This window comes from Rutidosis leptorrhynchoides, chromosome 6, assembly GCF_046630445.1.
Source record: "Rutidosis leptorrhynchoides isolate AG116_Rl617_1_P2 chromosome 6, CSIRO_AGI_Rlap_v1, whole genome shotgun sequence".
NCBI classification, from domain to species: domain Eukaryota; kingdom Viridiplantae; phylum Streptophyta; class Magnoliopsida; order Asterales; family Asteraceae; genus Rutidosis; species Rutidosis leptorrhynchoides.
The window spans coordinates 257,011,296-257,023,091 of NC_092338.1; the positions used below are offsets into that span (position 1 = coordinate 257,011,296).

At 32.6% G+C, this 11,796-nt stretch overlaps 2 protein-coding genes across 2 annotated transcripts; one reads left to right on the forward strand and one right to left on the reverse strand.

Annotated features, from left to right (window-relative positions):
- Nucleotides 1–2,473: 2,473 nt before the first annotated feature.
- LOC139852213 (probable transcription factor At1g61730) lies at nucleotides 2,474–3,978 on the forward strand. The gene has a single exon (XM_071841454.1). It carries the CDS (start codon nucleotides 2,598–2,600, stop codon nucleotides 3,717–3,719), a length of 1,122 nt encoding a protein of 373 aa, XP_071697555.1. The 5' UTR covers nucleotides 2,474–2,597; the 3' UTR covers nucleotides 3,720–3,978.
- Nucleotides 3,979–5,166: 1,188 nt separating this feature from the next.
- On the reverse strand, nucleotides 5,167–6,423 carry LOC139851497 (protein DESIGUAL 2-like). Its single transcript, XM_071840563.1, has 3 exons — nucleotides 6,292–6,423; nucleotides 5,605–5,810; nucleotides 5,167–5,527 (listed from the first exon to the last, which is right to left on the reverse strand). The coding sequence occupies exons 1-3, from the start codon at nucleotides 6,421–6,423 to the stop codon at nucleotides 5,185–5,187; spliced, it is 681 nt and encodes a 226-aa protein (XP_071696664.1). The 3' UTR covers nucleotides 5,167–5,184.
- Nucleotides 6,424–11,796: the final 5,373 nt, after the last annotated feature.

Below are 11,796 nucleotides of genomic sequence, written 5' to 3' on the forward strand. Positions count from 1 at the left end.
AGGAGAAGTTTGGGTTAAATGAGTTTTAGTTAAGGGATAAAACATGTAACTATTAAGGATTAGAAGTGGTTAGTGTATGGTAGCTTGAGGAGTTAAAATGTAACTTTTGAATAAATTATAATACCCATTAAATAAAATCCACCATATTTTTTAACTGGATCTATCTTCCCCCCCCCCCCCCCCCCCCCCGCGCCCCGATTTAGGTTTCTCCGTTATCACTGTTCAACTCGAAATAATTTTACGAACAAAACGCAACTAATTATATACGAAACGGAGTTTTTTTTAAAAGAAAAACGATTATATATATATATATATATATACACATATATATATGTGTATATATATATATATATATATATATATATATATATATATGTGTATATATATATATATATATATATATATATATATATATATATATATATATATATATATATATATATATATAAAGGCAACTTATTATATCAAGTTGATGGCTAGAAGAAGTGGTAAATTCATAAGTTTGTTAGAGAAAAGACATGAGTACGATTCCTCCCGGACATTTTTTTTTATTTTTGTTCGCAATTTTTGTTTTAAGTTTTCGCTCAACATTAGTTATATAAAAGACGTTAAAATGTTCCGCCGCAACACGCGGTCCGAAATCTTTCTAGTTATTACTATATTATATTATATTATAAAATATACTAAAGGTTGCCATGATTATAACTTATAACAATACTTTTTTATTTGTCTTTTTTAACCTAATGGTGTATAACAGTTTCCTTTTTAAGTTTAATGGTATAAAGTAAAATCATATTTTTTTCCTTACCTTAATATCTCTAAAACAATGTTAATTTTTATGAATTTTTGTGTAGTGTGTATGTAATTTTTTACTTTTCGTTCACTAATACTTTCTTTGTCGCCTTTATACCTCTTTAAAAATATTTGTGATAGACTTTTGTTACAACTAACCCCAACTTCAAGGGTCCTTTGGTAATTCTTTTTATTTAAAAAAGACAAAATTTCATTCCTCGTCCCTAAACTTTACATCAATTTTGACTCCCTGTCCTTTTTCTTTTTTTTGTGCATTCATCGTCCCTAAACTATGAAAAGAGTACATCCCTCGTCCCCCCGTCTAATTTCTGTCAAAACCTGACGTTACCCCTTATCACGTGCATGTCATGTGAGGGTATTTTTGTCATTGTTTTTGACAGGTTTTGACAGAAATTAGACGGGAGGACGAGGGATGTACTCTTTTCATAGTTTAGTGACGAGGAATGCACAAAAAAAAGAAAAAGGACAGGGAGTCAAAATCGATGTAAAGTTCAGGGACGAGGATTGAAATTTTGTCTTTAAAAAAAGCTTTTTCCATTTTTTTTCTATAACTTTTTTTTTTACTTCCTTTTTCTTTATTCCTTTTTCATTCTTTTATTTTTTCAGCTATTAATTAACTGAACATTAACTGTTTTTTAAAGCGTTAAATTAATTGGCCATTAACCGACTAAAATCGTACATACTACAAAGTGGAACAAGGTTACTATACACCATGGCAAGATGGTAATTACCCCAAACTTTGAGGGTAATTTAGGATTTTATATTTCATTAAAGACTTTTTTCCATTATTTCTTTTACACTTTTTTTCCATTGTTTTTTTTCATCTTCCTTTTTTGTTCTTTTACTTTTTCAAAGTCAAATTCTTAACGTTCAACTAACCAACCGATGGTTAACCATTAAATTACCCCGCAGCGAAGCGCGAATTTTTTATATTCCCTTTCCTTTTTCAATCCTTTATTTTTTTGAACGTTCAATTAACCGACCTTTAACAGTTTTTTTTAAACATTCAATAAACCGATCGTTAACCAACCATAATCACCTCGCAGCGAAGCGCGATTTTTTTATGCTCGTTGGATACAATGCTAAACTGTGAAAAATGTACGATATAACACACAAACTATTAAGATTTACGATTATGCGAATGTTGTGATACGTAACTTTAAATCAAATATCTTTCATACTATTCATTGTGGTCAATAGTATTTCTACCATAAGATTTATCAAATTTGTAGAATAAAAATAGTTATATTACATGCTTAAATAGTTATGCTTTTTTTTTTTTTGACAAATGAGAAATTAAATAAATGAAAAGAGTAACATTTTATGCCCCGTTTGACTCACGATATTTAATGAGATTCTGACGGAATTGAAGTTTAATTTAGACACGCGTCGTGTTTAAATTCAATTCTAATTCTGTCAAAATTTATTGGATTCCGTGAATCAAACGGTGCCTTAGGATTCAATTAATGAGCTCATAATTTTCATAATTGACTAAAGGCATCAACCCATAAATTCTTTAAACTTTTCAAAAAATTCATGAACAAATAAATTCATGAACCTCATGTAAAAGGCCACTTATGGTGACAATATTTATGCCCGAGTATATAATTTTGTTCTCTTCCGATTAACATCTCAACCCTACAGTTGTACACATTAACCCACATCTTTACACTTACACCTTTGTCACTAAACAAATCACCCATTCACTACCGGACCCTACACACCCCCAATTCACCAAAATTATTCAATTAAAAAAAACCCTAACTTATTCAATTCACCCAACAATGGCCGGATCGGAGAATGAACTCAACAATTCTTCTTCCGGTGAATCTGAAGAAGAAGAAGACCAACTTTCATCCGAAGGATCCGAATCAGAATCCGAACCCGACAAAACACCATCTGCCAAGAAAACCCAACTCACCTCCAATTCTGATTCCGATGAATCCGACTCACAATCCGAATCCGTACCCGACCCGAATATCAAACCCTTAGCTTCCATACCCATGATGGAAGCTGATAACATATCGAAAAAACCCAGATCCAAGAAATCAACTTTGCGCTACTCACCGCCTCCGATCAAGCCCTCAACCGGGAAACGACCGGCGGCGGAGGTTGACGCCGGAGAATCGAAGAGGGTTAAGAAAGAGACGGTGGTGGCTGTGCCGGCTCCGGATGCAGTTCTGGCGGATAATGGTGGTGGTGAAAAAAAGCAGCTTTTTCAGAGATTATGGAGTGAAGAAAATGAAATTGAGTTAATTGAAGGTATGATTAATTATGCTAATGAAAAGGGTAAGGACCCTCTTGCTGATGTTATTGAATTTCATGAATTTGTTAAGGATTCACTTCATGTTGATGTTAATGATAAACAAGTGTTGACTAAAGCTAGAAGGTTAAAGAAAAAATACGAAAACAATGCAGCTAAAGTCGATAATAATGGTAAAGTTAGGTCCTTTTCGAATCCCCATGAGAAGAAAATGTACGAATTGTCGAAAAATTTATGGGGTAGTGATGGTAATAAGAATGTAGTTAAGAGTTCTAGTAAGAAACTCAAAGCGAAAGTCAACGTGACACCTAAGACTAATAAGAGTAGTAAAGCGGTTGGTTCAAGTAACGGAAATGGTGGGGTTGATGTTAGTGATAAGCAAGTGGTAGCGTATGAGGTTAAGCCTAAAGTGGTATCTGGACATGGGTCGGACCATGTTGTTAAAATTGGGTTACCGATTACGGATGAATTGATTATCAATGAGGGATTAGAGTTGTTATCGGGTGCGAAAAAGGCTGAAATGGAGGAGAAGTTGAAGAATCTTAAAGTGGAAGAACTCGAGCATTACGTGAAGAAGATTGATGTTTTGAAAGAGTCAGCCCTGGTTGTGTTGGATGCTGTATTGAAATCCGGTGCTAAATAAGGTACATTCTGGTTATGGATTGTATGTGTTTAGAAGTTATGCAGGTGCAAAAAGGTAACCTTTTGTCGTATGTAATATGTTTGTGTTTTTATGTTTATGAGCTAGTTTGGTAACATGAATTGTTAACGGTATCGTATATGTTTTTTTTTCAGTTTTTTAATGGATATGTATTTTTTTTAAGATGAACAAATCAGTTGAGCTTTTATTGTAGCAAGTTGCTTTTACTTGTTTGTTAATGGAGTGTGATATTTATTAGGTTTCAAGATTGTGCCTTTTTGTAATCTCTTGTAGTGATGTAAACCCTCACTAGGTATATTGCTTATGTAAGTTAAAGAATGGAGCTTGAAAAATGTTTATTGGTCTGAGTGTGTAGAGTATCACCATGTTTCCTTTTCATTATGCATATTGCTTATGTTATTTTTTTCATAGTATCATCATATAGGTTTATGACTTTGAGTAATAAACGCAAAATATATATTTTTAAGTTTATTGGTAAATTTCAGTAGTAAAAAATTTCAGGAGTAAAAAGTTATATTGATCAATGACTAGGTTAGGAATTCGGATATTACCTGTTATTCCTACTTTAATATGAAGGCAGACACACTATTGCGCTTTGTCGAATGTTGAAGCACCTTTGTATGGTTTCAAGATAAGATTATTTTTCTGGATCGATGAATACATTAGTATAGTTTAATGATTGTGTTACTATTAGTCATTTAGTCAACCGAATTCTTAGATTTTTAGTCAATCTAACTCAGACCTCTTCAATAAAGTAAGAATGTTCATCAAAATGTTGTGTGGTGCATAAGTCATAACCTAGAAACTGGTTTTAAAGATATGCGTTTATCATATAAGAGCTTATGTTTTAGATATTACAAGTTGCCTAAATTGCAATACACGATACATGATTAGATTAAGGATTCCTATTTGGTTTAGAGATTGGGATTTATAGTTGCGATAAATTGAAAGTTTGAGTACATATTCATAGGTCAACGTTCTTGAATAAAGTGAGCATATTCATCAAAGTGTTGTGTGGTATTTAAGTAATGAATAAGAAACTACGTTTAATGGTCATATATTAGGCTTAAGATACGCGTTTATTATCTAAGAGTTTGTAGTAATGAAATTAAATTGAAAGGTGGCTATGTTTTAGATATTACAAGTTGCCTAATTTGCAATAGACGGTAGATGATTAGATTTAGGAATTTTGGTGTAAAGATTGGTATTTATTACACAATTATGGTTGCGATAAATTAGAAGTTTGAGTACATAGGTCAACATTCTGTCTACGTCGATAGTATTCTTGCCGTGTAACTTATACTTTTTATTAAAAAATTAAATAATTTCCAAGATCCCAGAATCTGATGGTTAAGTTAGAACAAATTATGAATTTCAATCACTAAAAAGCACACAGAAAACGGTAGAGACAAAAACAAATGGTATCTAGCGTAGGTTACGTTCATGTTTAAACAGGTGCTGATGGTGCTGGCTGGTGCACCGGCCCAGGTGGGTTCATCATTGGTCCAGGTGGGTTCATCATTGGTCCATGTGGGTTCATCATCGGTCCATGTGGCATCATCATAGGTCCATGTGGGTTCATCATTGGCCCATGCGGATGCAACTTCTTTTCTTCCTTTTCAACAGCAGTTGCGGAAATATAATAAGAAACTGCAAACATGCCATGAATGAAGCATGCAATGCCTCCGATGGATAAATAACGATGATTCGACACGCCACATGATTTTCTTGAACTTGAGTTAGCCATGACTCCAGCAATTAGCAGCCCGAATCCAATGATTAGTGTTATCCTGGTACAAATTTCAATACATAAGGTACAAAACTTTTAAGCTAGATGGGTAGTTAGTTTCGTTTGAGAATCGTGTACCATGATAGGATTAGAGAAGCCATTGCAAATTGCTTGTTAGATGTAGCGTGGTCTAGTTCGGGTTTGGACGATACGAAATGGCATCCGCCAAATAAGTTTGCAATTGCGTGAGCAAATGCCAAGAGCACTGCGGCTATAAATCCGAGTTTAAATGCTTGATAGCTTGGATCTCTACACTCAAAGATGAACATTCTTAGATTTTGGACCTGCAAAAACACACCACATTCACCTAACTTATAATCAGTATTAGATTCTTCCCTTTTTAAGAATTGTTGTTAAGACTTTGAGCAATTTACCTTTTTAATACAGAATCATAATTGGTGTTATCTATGCATCATGAGATCGGGGATTTTGGTTTTAGGTTATGCTTGTAGATCGGGGGATTCGTTTGTGTGATCCACATGTTGGTGTTTATTTTATTTATGCAATTTTATAGGTTACATTTCGGGTCTAGCTCAATATATTTGGTTTGTGTTTGTTCTAGTAATTAAGTCGCCAATGTATGTTAGTTCAAGTAAATTATTGTTGGATCTACTCAAACAGATCATTTGGATATGTATCAATTGTAATTCTCTACATTAGATCTATTTTAATTTTAACATCTGTTTTTCGCCAAAAAAATCTATGAATCACGAAGTAAGTTTAGCTTAAACTCAGATATTACTCATTGTGTATTGAGAAATGTACCTTGTTTTGAGCTATCTCAGCTTGGATACCGAGAATACCTGCCGTGAGATCCATGGCTATGATCAACAAACAAACCAACTGAACGACGTATTGACCTGCATTTTGACTATATGTTTGACTATTTAGCGCCATCTTTTGTTGTTGTTAGAAAAAATGAAGCATCTGTGAGGTTTATATGGACATGGGTTTGAAGATGAAGTAAAAGAGAGTATAATGAATAAAGTGATGGAAAGGGAATAGTGAATGAGGTTGAAGTGCATATGGGATGTGGTGTATGATTAGGTGTTAAGCTTGGCTTGGATTGATTCCTGCCATGGCTAACAAGAAAAGAAGGGTATCTTTTCCCCCATGCTAGTTTTAGCGATGCAGCATCTTAGTTTAAAACTAAGTAATGAATAATTGTACATAAATAGTAAATGGATAAGATCCTCCATGAATATTCATGGAGGTGAGTATTTTTACTCAAATGTACACGGTCTACCGATATCGTGTTATGAGCAGAGGCGGAGTCAGGGGGATGCATATGGGTGCTTTGCATCCCCTAACTCTTCAAATAAACGAATTATAGTGTGTTAAAAAAAATTGTATATTAGTTACTAATATCCCCAAATAATAAACACATGCATTCCTTAAATATGATTAACATATGTCATAGTTACGATGTATATATATATATGAAAATTTTATGTTAATATTTAATTTTTGTGAAATGCATCCTCTATCTGTGTATCCTGGAGGATGCTAGAACTCCAACGGTGTGTATTGTGAAATAAGTTTGATTGATAATTTTATATTTTTATGCTACTATGGGTGTTTTTATAAATGGGAATGTCAAGTTTATATCTCATGCTGTTTAACATTTTTACTTGCATGCAATATTTTTCTAAATTGGAAGATAGATCGAAGATAGATGGTGCATTAAAATAGTAAAGAAGAATAATTCAATTTTCTATGAATATATGTGGTGTGAAATACTAATGGAACCGTTTTACAAATAGAACTGTAACAACTTTTTGTTACAAATAAACTATATTGATAAAACATCACACGAACATATTATGTCACATCACACATAAATATAACATATGGCACGTAAGTCATTGCACAAAACAAAAAATATAACCAAGTACAGAGAAACCGATAAAATATTGAAGGAAGTTGCTGAAAATGGAAAGGAAAAAATAAAGTGTGGCAGGAAATTAGAAAACTTTGCACAATAAATAAACCAACTCACAAAATCCAAGAAAATATCACTAAGCGTCTAAAGTTTAATACTTCTTGATACAATTAAAACAAGGCCAATTCTTTCTTTAATTTTGACTCGATCGAATTAAGGGGTATTCCGGTTAAATTCGCTTCGACCGAGAATATTGAAAGGGTTGATAATCAGGGCTGTCTCAACAATTTAGAAGGCTGTGGGCGAAAAATAAAATTGAGTCCTTGTACACGTTAAATTATTTAATACATATAGAAAGATTATACTAAAATTTTTCAAATATTAAACAAGTTTTCAAGACAGGCGTATCAAATAATTTTACTATCAAATATTTATTCTGACAATTTTTTATTTAATTTACTTAACTATTCGACAATTATTTTATTATCAAACAAATATTCAAAATTTTGAGACCTTCTAATTTTTTGGCCCTTGGCGGTTGCTCATACCCGATGACGCCTGCTAATTATTTGAGGACTGTATTACATATGGCAAAAGCGTCAGCATCTCTAGGGAATATCGGTTCTTTTTATGCTTTCATTGAGTCAATTAACGTGAAACATATACACGAATTGATCGAAGTCATGCTCTATGATGCGAATCACTCTAAAATTCATGCATGGGCAAATGAAGTTGGGGATGCTGCTGTTAGCTCTAGAGCCTTCGAAGATGTGCTACCTCCGAACTTTGTTCATGACTCGAATCAGTCTCTTTCATTCAGGGATACGACATATTTTGGTGATGTTAATGTTGAGGCCAATGTTAACAGTGTTGATTCGGTTCTTCCTTCACCAGTGCCTGGTCCCTGTGTTGATTCGAATAAGTGTGTTGTTCTGCTCCTGATGTTGCTTTGGGGAATTCCTTAGAGCCTTCGGTTTTTGTTGATGCTTCATTGTTCCCATGCTTCAGCAAAGTTCGCCTATATTTTACAATTGGGTTAATAGATCGGAGATACCCGTTTTGTATAAGCAATTGGCGGGTAAATTGTCTAATTCCGGGAATAGAGGTCGGTAAGCGGCCATGGAGGTTGTTTAGATCGGTATTAAGTTCTCTTGGCGTTGTTGGTATCGGTTGGCTTGTGTGTATGCTCTTGTATTGTTGGTCTTTCTAGCTTGTTACTTTTCCGATTGTCTTGGTGAAAGGACTCGTTCATATATATTATAAACGATTCACAATAGTTGATTACATTGCAAGGTATTAGACCTCTATATGATACATTTTACAAACATTGCATTCGTTTTTAAAAGATAAACTTTCTTTACATCGAAAATTGACAGGCATGCATACCATTTCATAATATCCACTATCCAACTATAAATTGATTTAATAATAATCTTTGATGAACTCAATGACTCGAATGCAACATTCTTCGAAATATGCTATGAAAGACTCCAAGTAATATCTTTAAAATGAGCAAATGCACAGCGGAAGATTTCTTTAACACCTGAGAATAAACATGCTTTAAAGTGTCAACCAAAAGGTTGGTGAGTTCATTAGTTTATCATAATCATTTATTTCTATCATTTTAATAGACCACAAGAATTTCATTTCCAGTTCTCATAAATATACGTCCCATGCATAGAGACAAAAATAATCATTCATATGGTGAACACCTGGTAACCGACATTAACTAGATACATATAAGAATATCCCCTATCATTCCGGGATCCTCCTTCGGACATGATATAAATTTCGAAGTACTAAAGCATCCGGTACTTTGGATGGGGTTTGTTAGGCCCAATAGATCTATCTTTAGGATTCGCGTCAATTAGGGTGTCTGTTCCCTAATTCTTAGATTACCAGACTTTAATAAAAAGGGGCATATTCGATTTCGATAATTCAACCATAGAATGTAGTTTCAATTACTTGTGTCTATTTCGTCAAACATTTATAAAAGCGCATGTATTCTCAGTCCCAAAAATATAAAGGGTAAAAAGGCAAATGAAACTCACCATACTGTATTTCGTAGTAAAAATACATATAACGTCATTGAACAAGTGTAAGGTTGGCCTCGGATTCACGAACCTAAATTAATTATATATATTTATGTGTTGGTCAATATTTGTCTAACAAATTAGGTCAAGTCATAGTGTACCACAATCCTAATGCTCGAGACTAATATGCAAAAGTCAACAAAAGTAAATTTGACTCAAAATAATTTCCAAAAATCTATACGTGATTAATATATAGTTTAAATATCGTCGTTTTATATTTTTAAATATTTTTAAAAGATTTATTAGAGTAAATTGTAGTGACCCGAACTTTTCCATGTTTATATATATTAATTGAGATTGATATTTACATGATTAAATGTTTCCAACATGTTAAGCAATCAAACTTGTTAAGACTTGATTAATTGAAATATGTTTCATATAGACAATTGACCACCCAAGTTGACCGGTGATTCACGAACGTTAAAACTTGTAAAAACTATATGATGACATATATATGGATATATATATAGTTAACATGATACTATGATAAGTAAACATATCATTAAGTATATTAACAATGAACTACATATGTAAAAACAAGACTACTAACTTAATGATTTTTAAAAGAGACATATATGTAACGATTATCGTTGTAAAGACATTTAATGTATATATATATCATATTAAGAGATATTCATACATGATAATATCATGATAATATAATAATTTAAAATCTCATTTGATATTATAAACATTGGGTTAACAACATTTAACAAGATCGTTAACCTAAAGGTTTCAAAACAACACTTACATGTAACGACTAACGATGACTTAACGACTCAGTTAAAATGTATATACATGTAGTGTTTTAATATGTATTTATACACTTTTGAAAGAATTCAATACACTTATCAAAATACTTCTACTTAACAAAAATGCTTACAATTACATCCTCGTTCAGTTTCATCAACAATTCTACTCGTATGCACCCGTATTCGTACTCGTACAATACACAGCTTTTAGATGTATGTACTATTGGTATATACACTCCAATGATCAGCTCTTAGCAGCCCATGTGAGTCACCTAACACATGTGGGAACCATCATTTGGAAACTAGCATGAAATATCTCATAAAATTACAAAAATATGAGTAATCATTCATGACTTATTTACATGAAAACAAAATTACATATCCTTTATATCTAATCCATACACCAACGACCAAAAACACCTACAAACACTTTCATTCTTCAATTTTCTTCATCTAATTGATCTCTCTCAAGTTCTATCTTCAAGTTCTAAGTGTTCTTCATATATTCTACAAGTTCTAGTTACATAAAATCAAGAATACTTTCAAGTTTGCTAGCTCACTTCCAATCTTGTAAGGTGATCATTCAACCTCAAGAAATCTTTGTTTCTTACAGTAGGTTATCATTCTAATACAAGTTAATAATCATATTCAAACTTTGGTTCAATTTCTATAACTATAACAATCTTATTTCAAGTGATGATCTTACTTGAACTTGTTTTCGTGTCATGATTCTGCTTCAAGAACTTCGAGCCATCCAAGGATCCGTTGAAGCTAGATACATTTTTCTCTTTTCCAGTAGGTTTATCCAAGGAACTTAAGGTAGTAATGATGTTCATAACATCATTCGATTCATATATATAAAGCTATCTTATTCGAAGGTTTAAACTTGTAATCACTAGAACATAGTTTAGTTAATTCTAAACTTGTTCGCAAACAAAAGTTAATCCTTCTAACTTGACTTTTAAAATCAACTAAGCACATGTTCTATATCTATATGATATGCTAACTTAATGATTTAAAACCTGGAAACACGAAAAACACCGTAAAACCGGATTTACGCCGTCGTAGTAACACCGCGGGCTGTTTTGGGTTAGTTAATTAAAAACTATGATAAACTTTCATTTAAAAGTTGTTATTCTGAGAAAATTATTTTTATTATGAACATGAAACTATATCCAAAAATTATGGTTAAACTCAAAGTGGAAGTATGCTTTCTAAAATGGTCATCTAGACGTCGTTCTTTCGACTGAAATGACTACCTTTACAAAAACGACTTGTAACTTATTTTTCCGACTATAAACCTATACTTTTTCTATTTAGATTCATAAAATAGAGTTCAATATGAAACCATAGCAATTTGATTCACTCAAAACGGATTTAAAATGAAGAAGTTATGGGTAAAACAAGATTGGATAATTTTTCTCATTTTAGCTACGTGAAAATTGGTAACAAATCTATTCCAACCATAACTTAATCAACTTGTATTGTATATTATGTAATCTTGAGATACCATAGACACGTATACAATGTTTCGACCTATCAT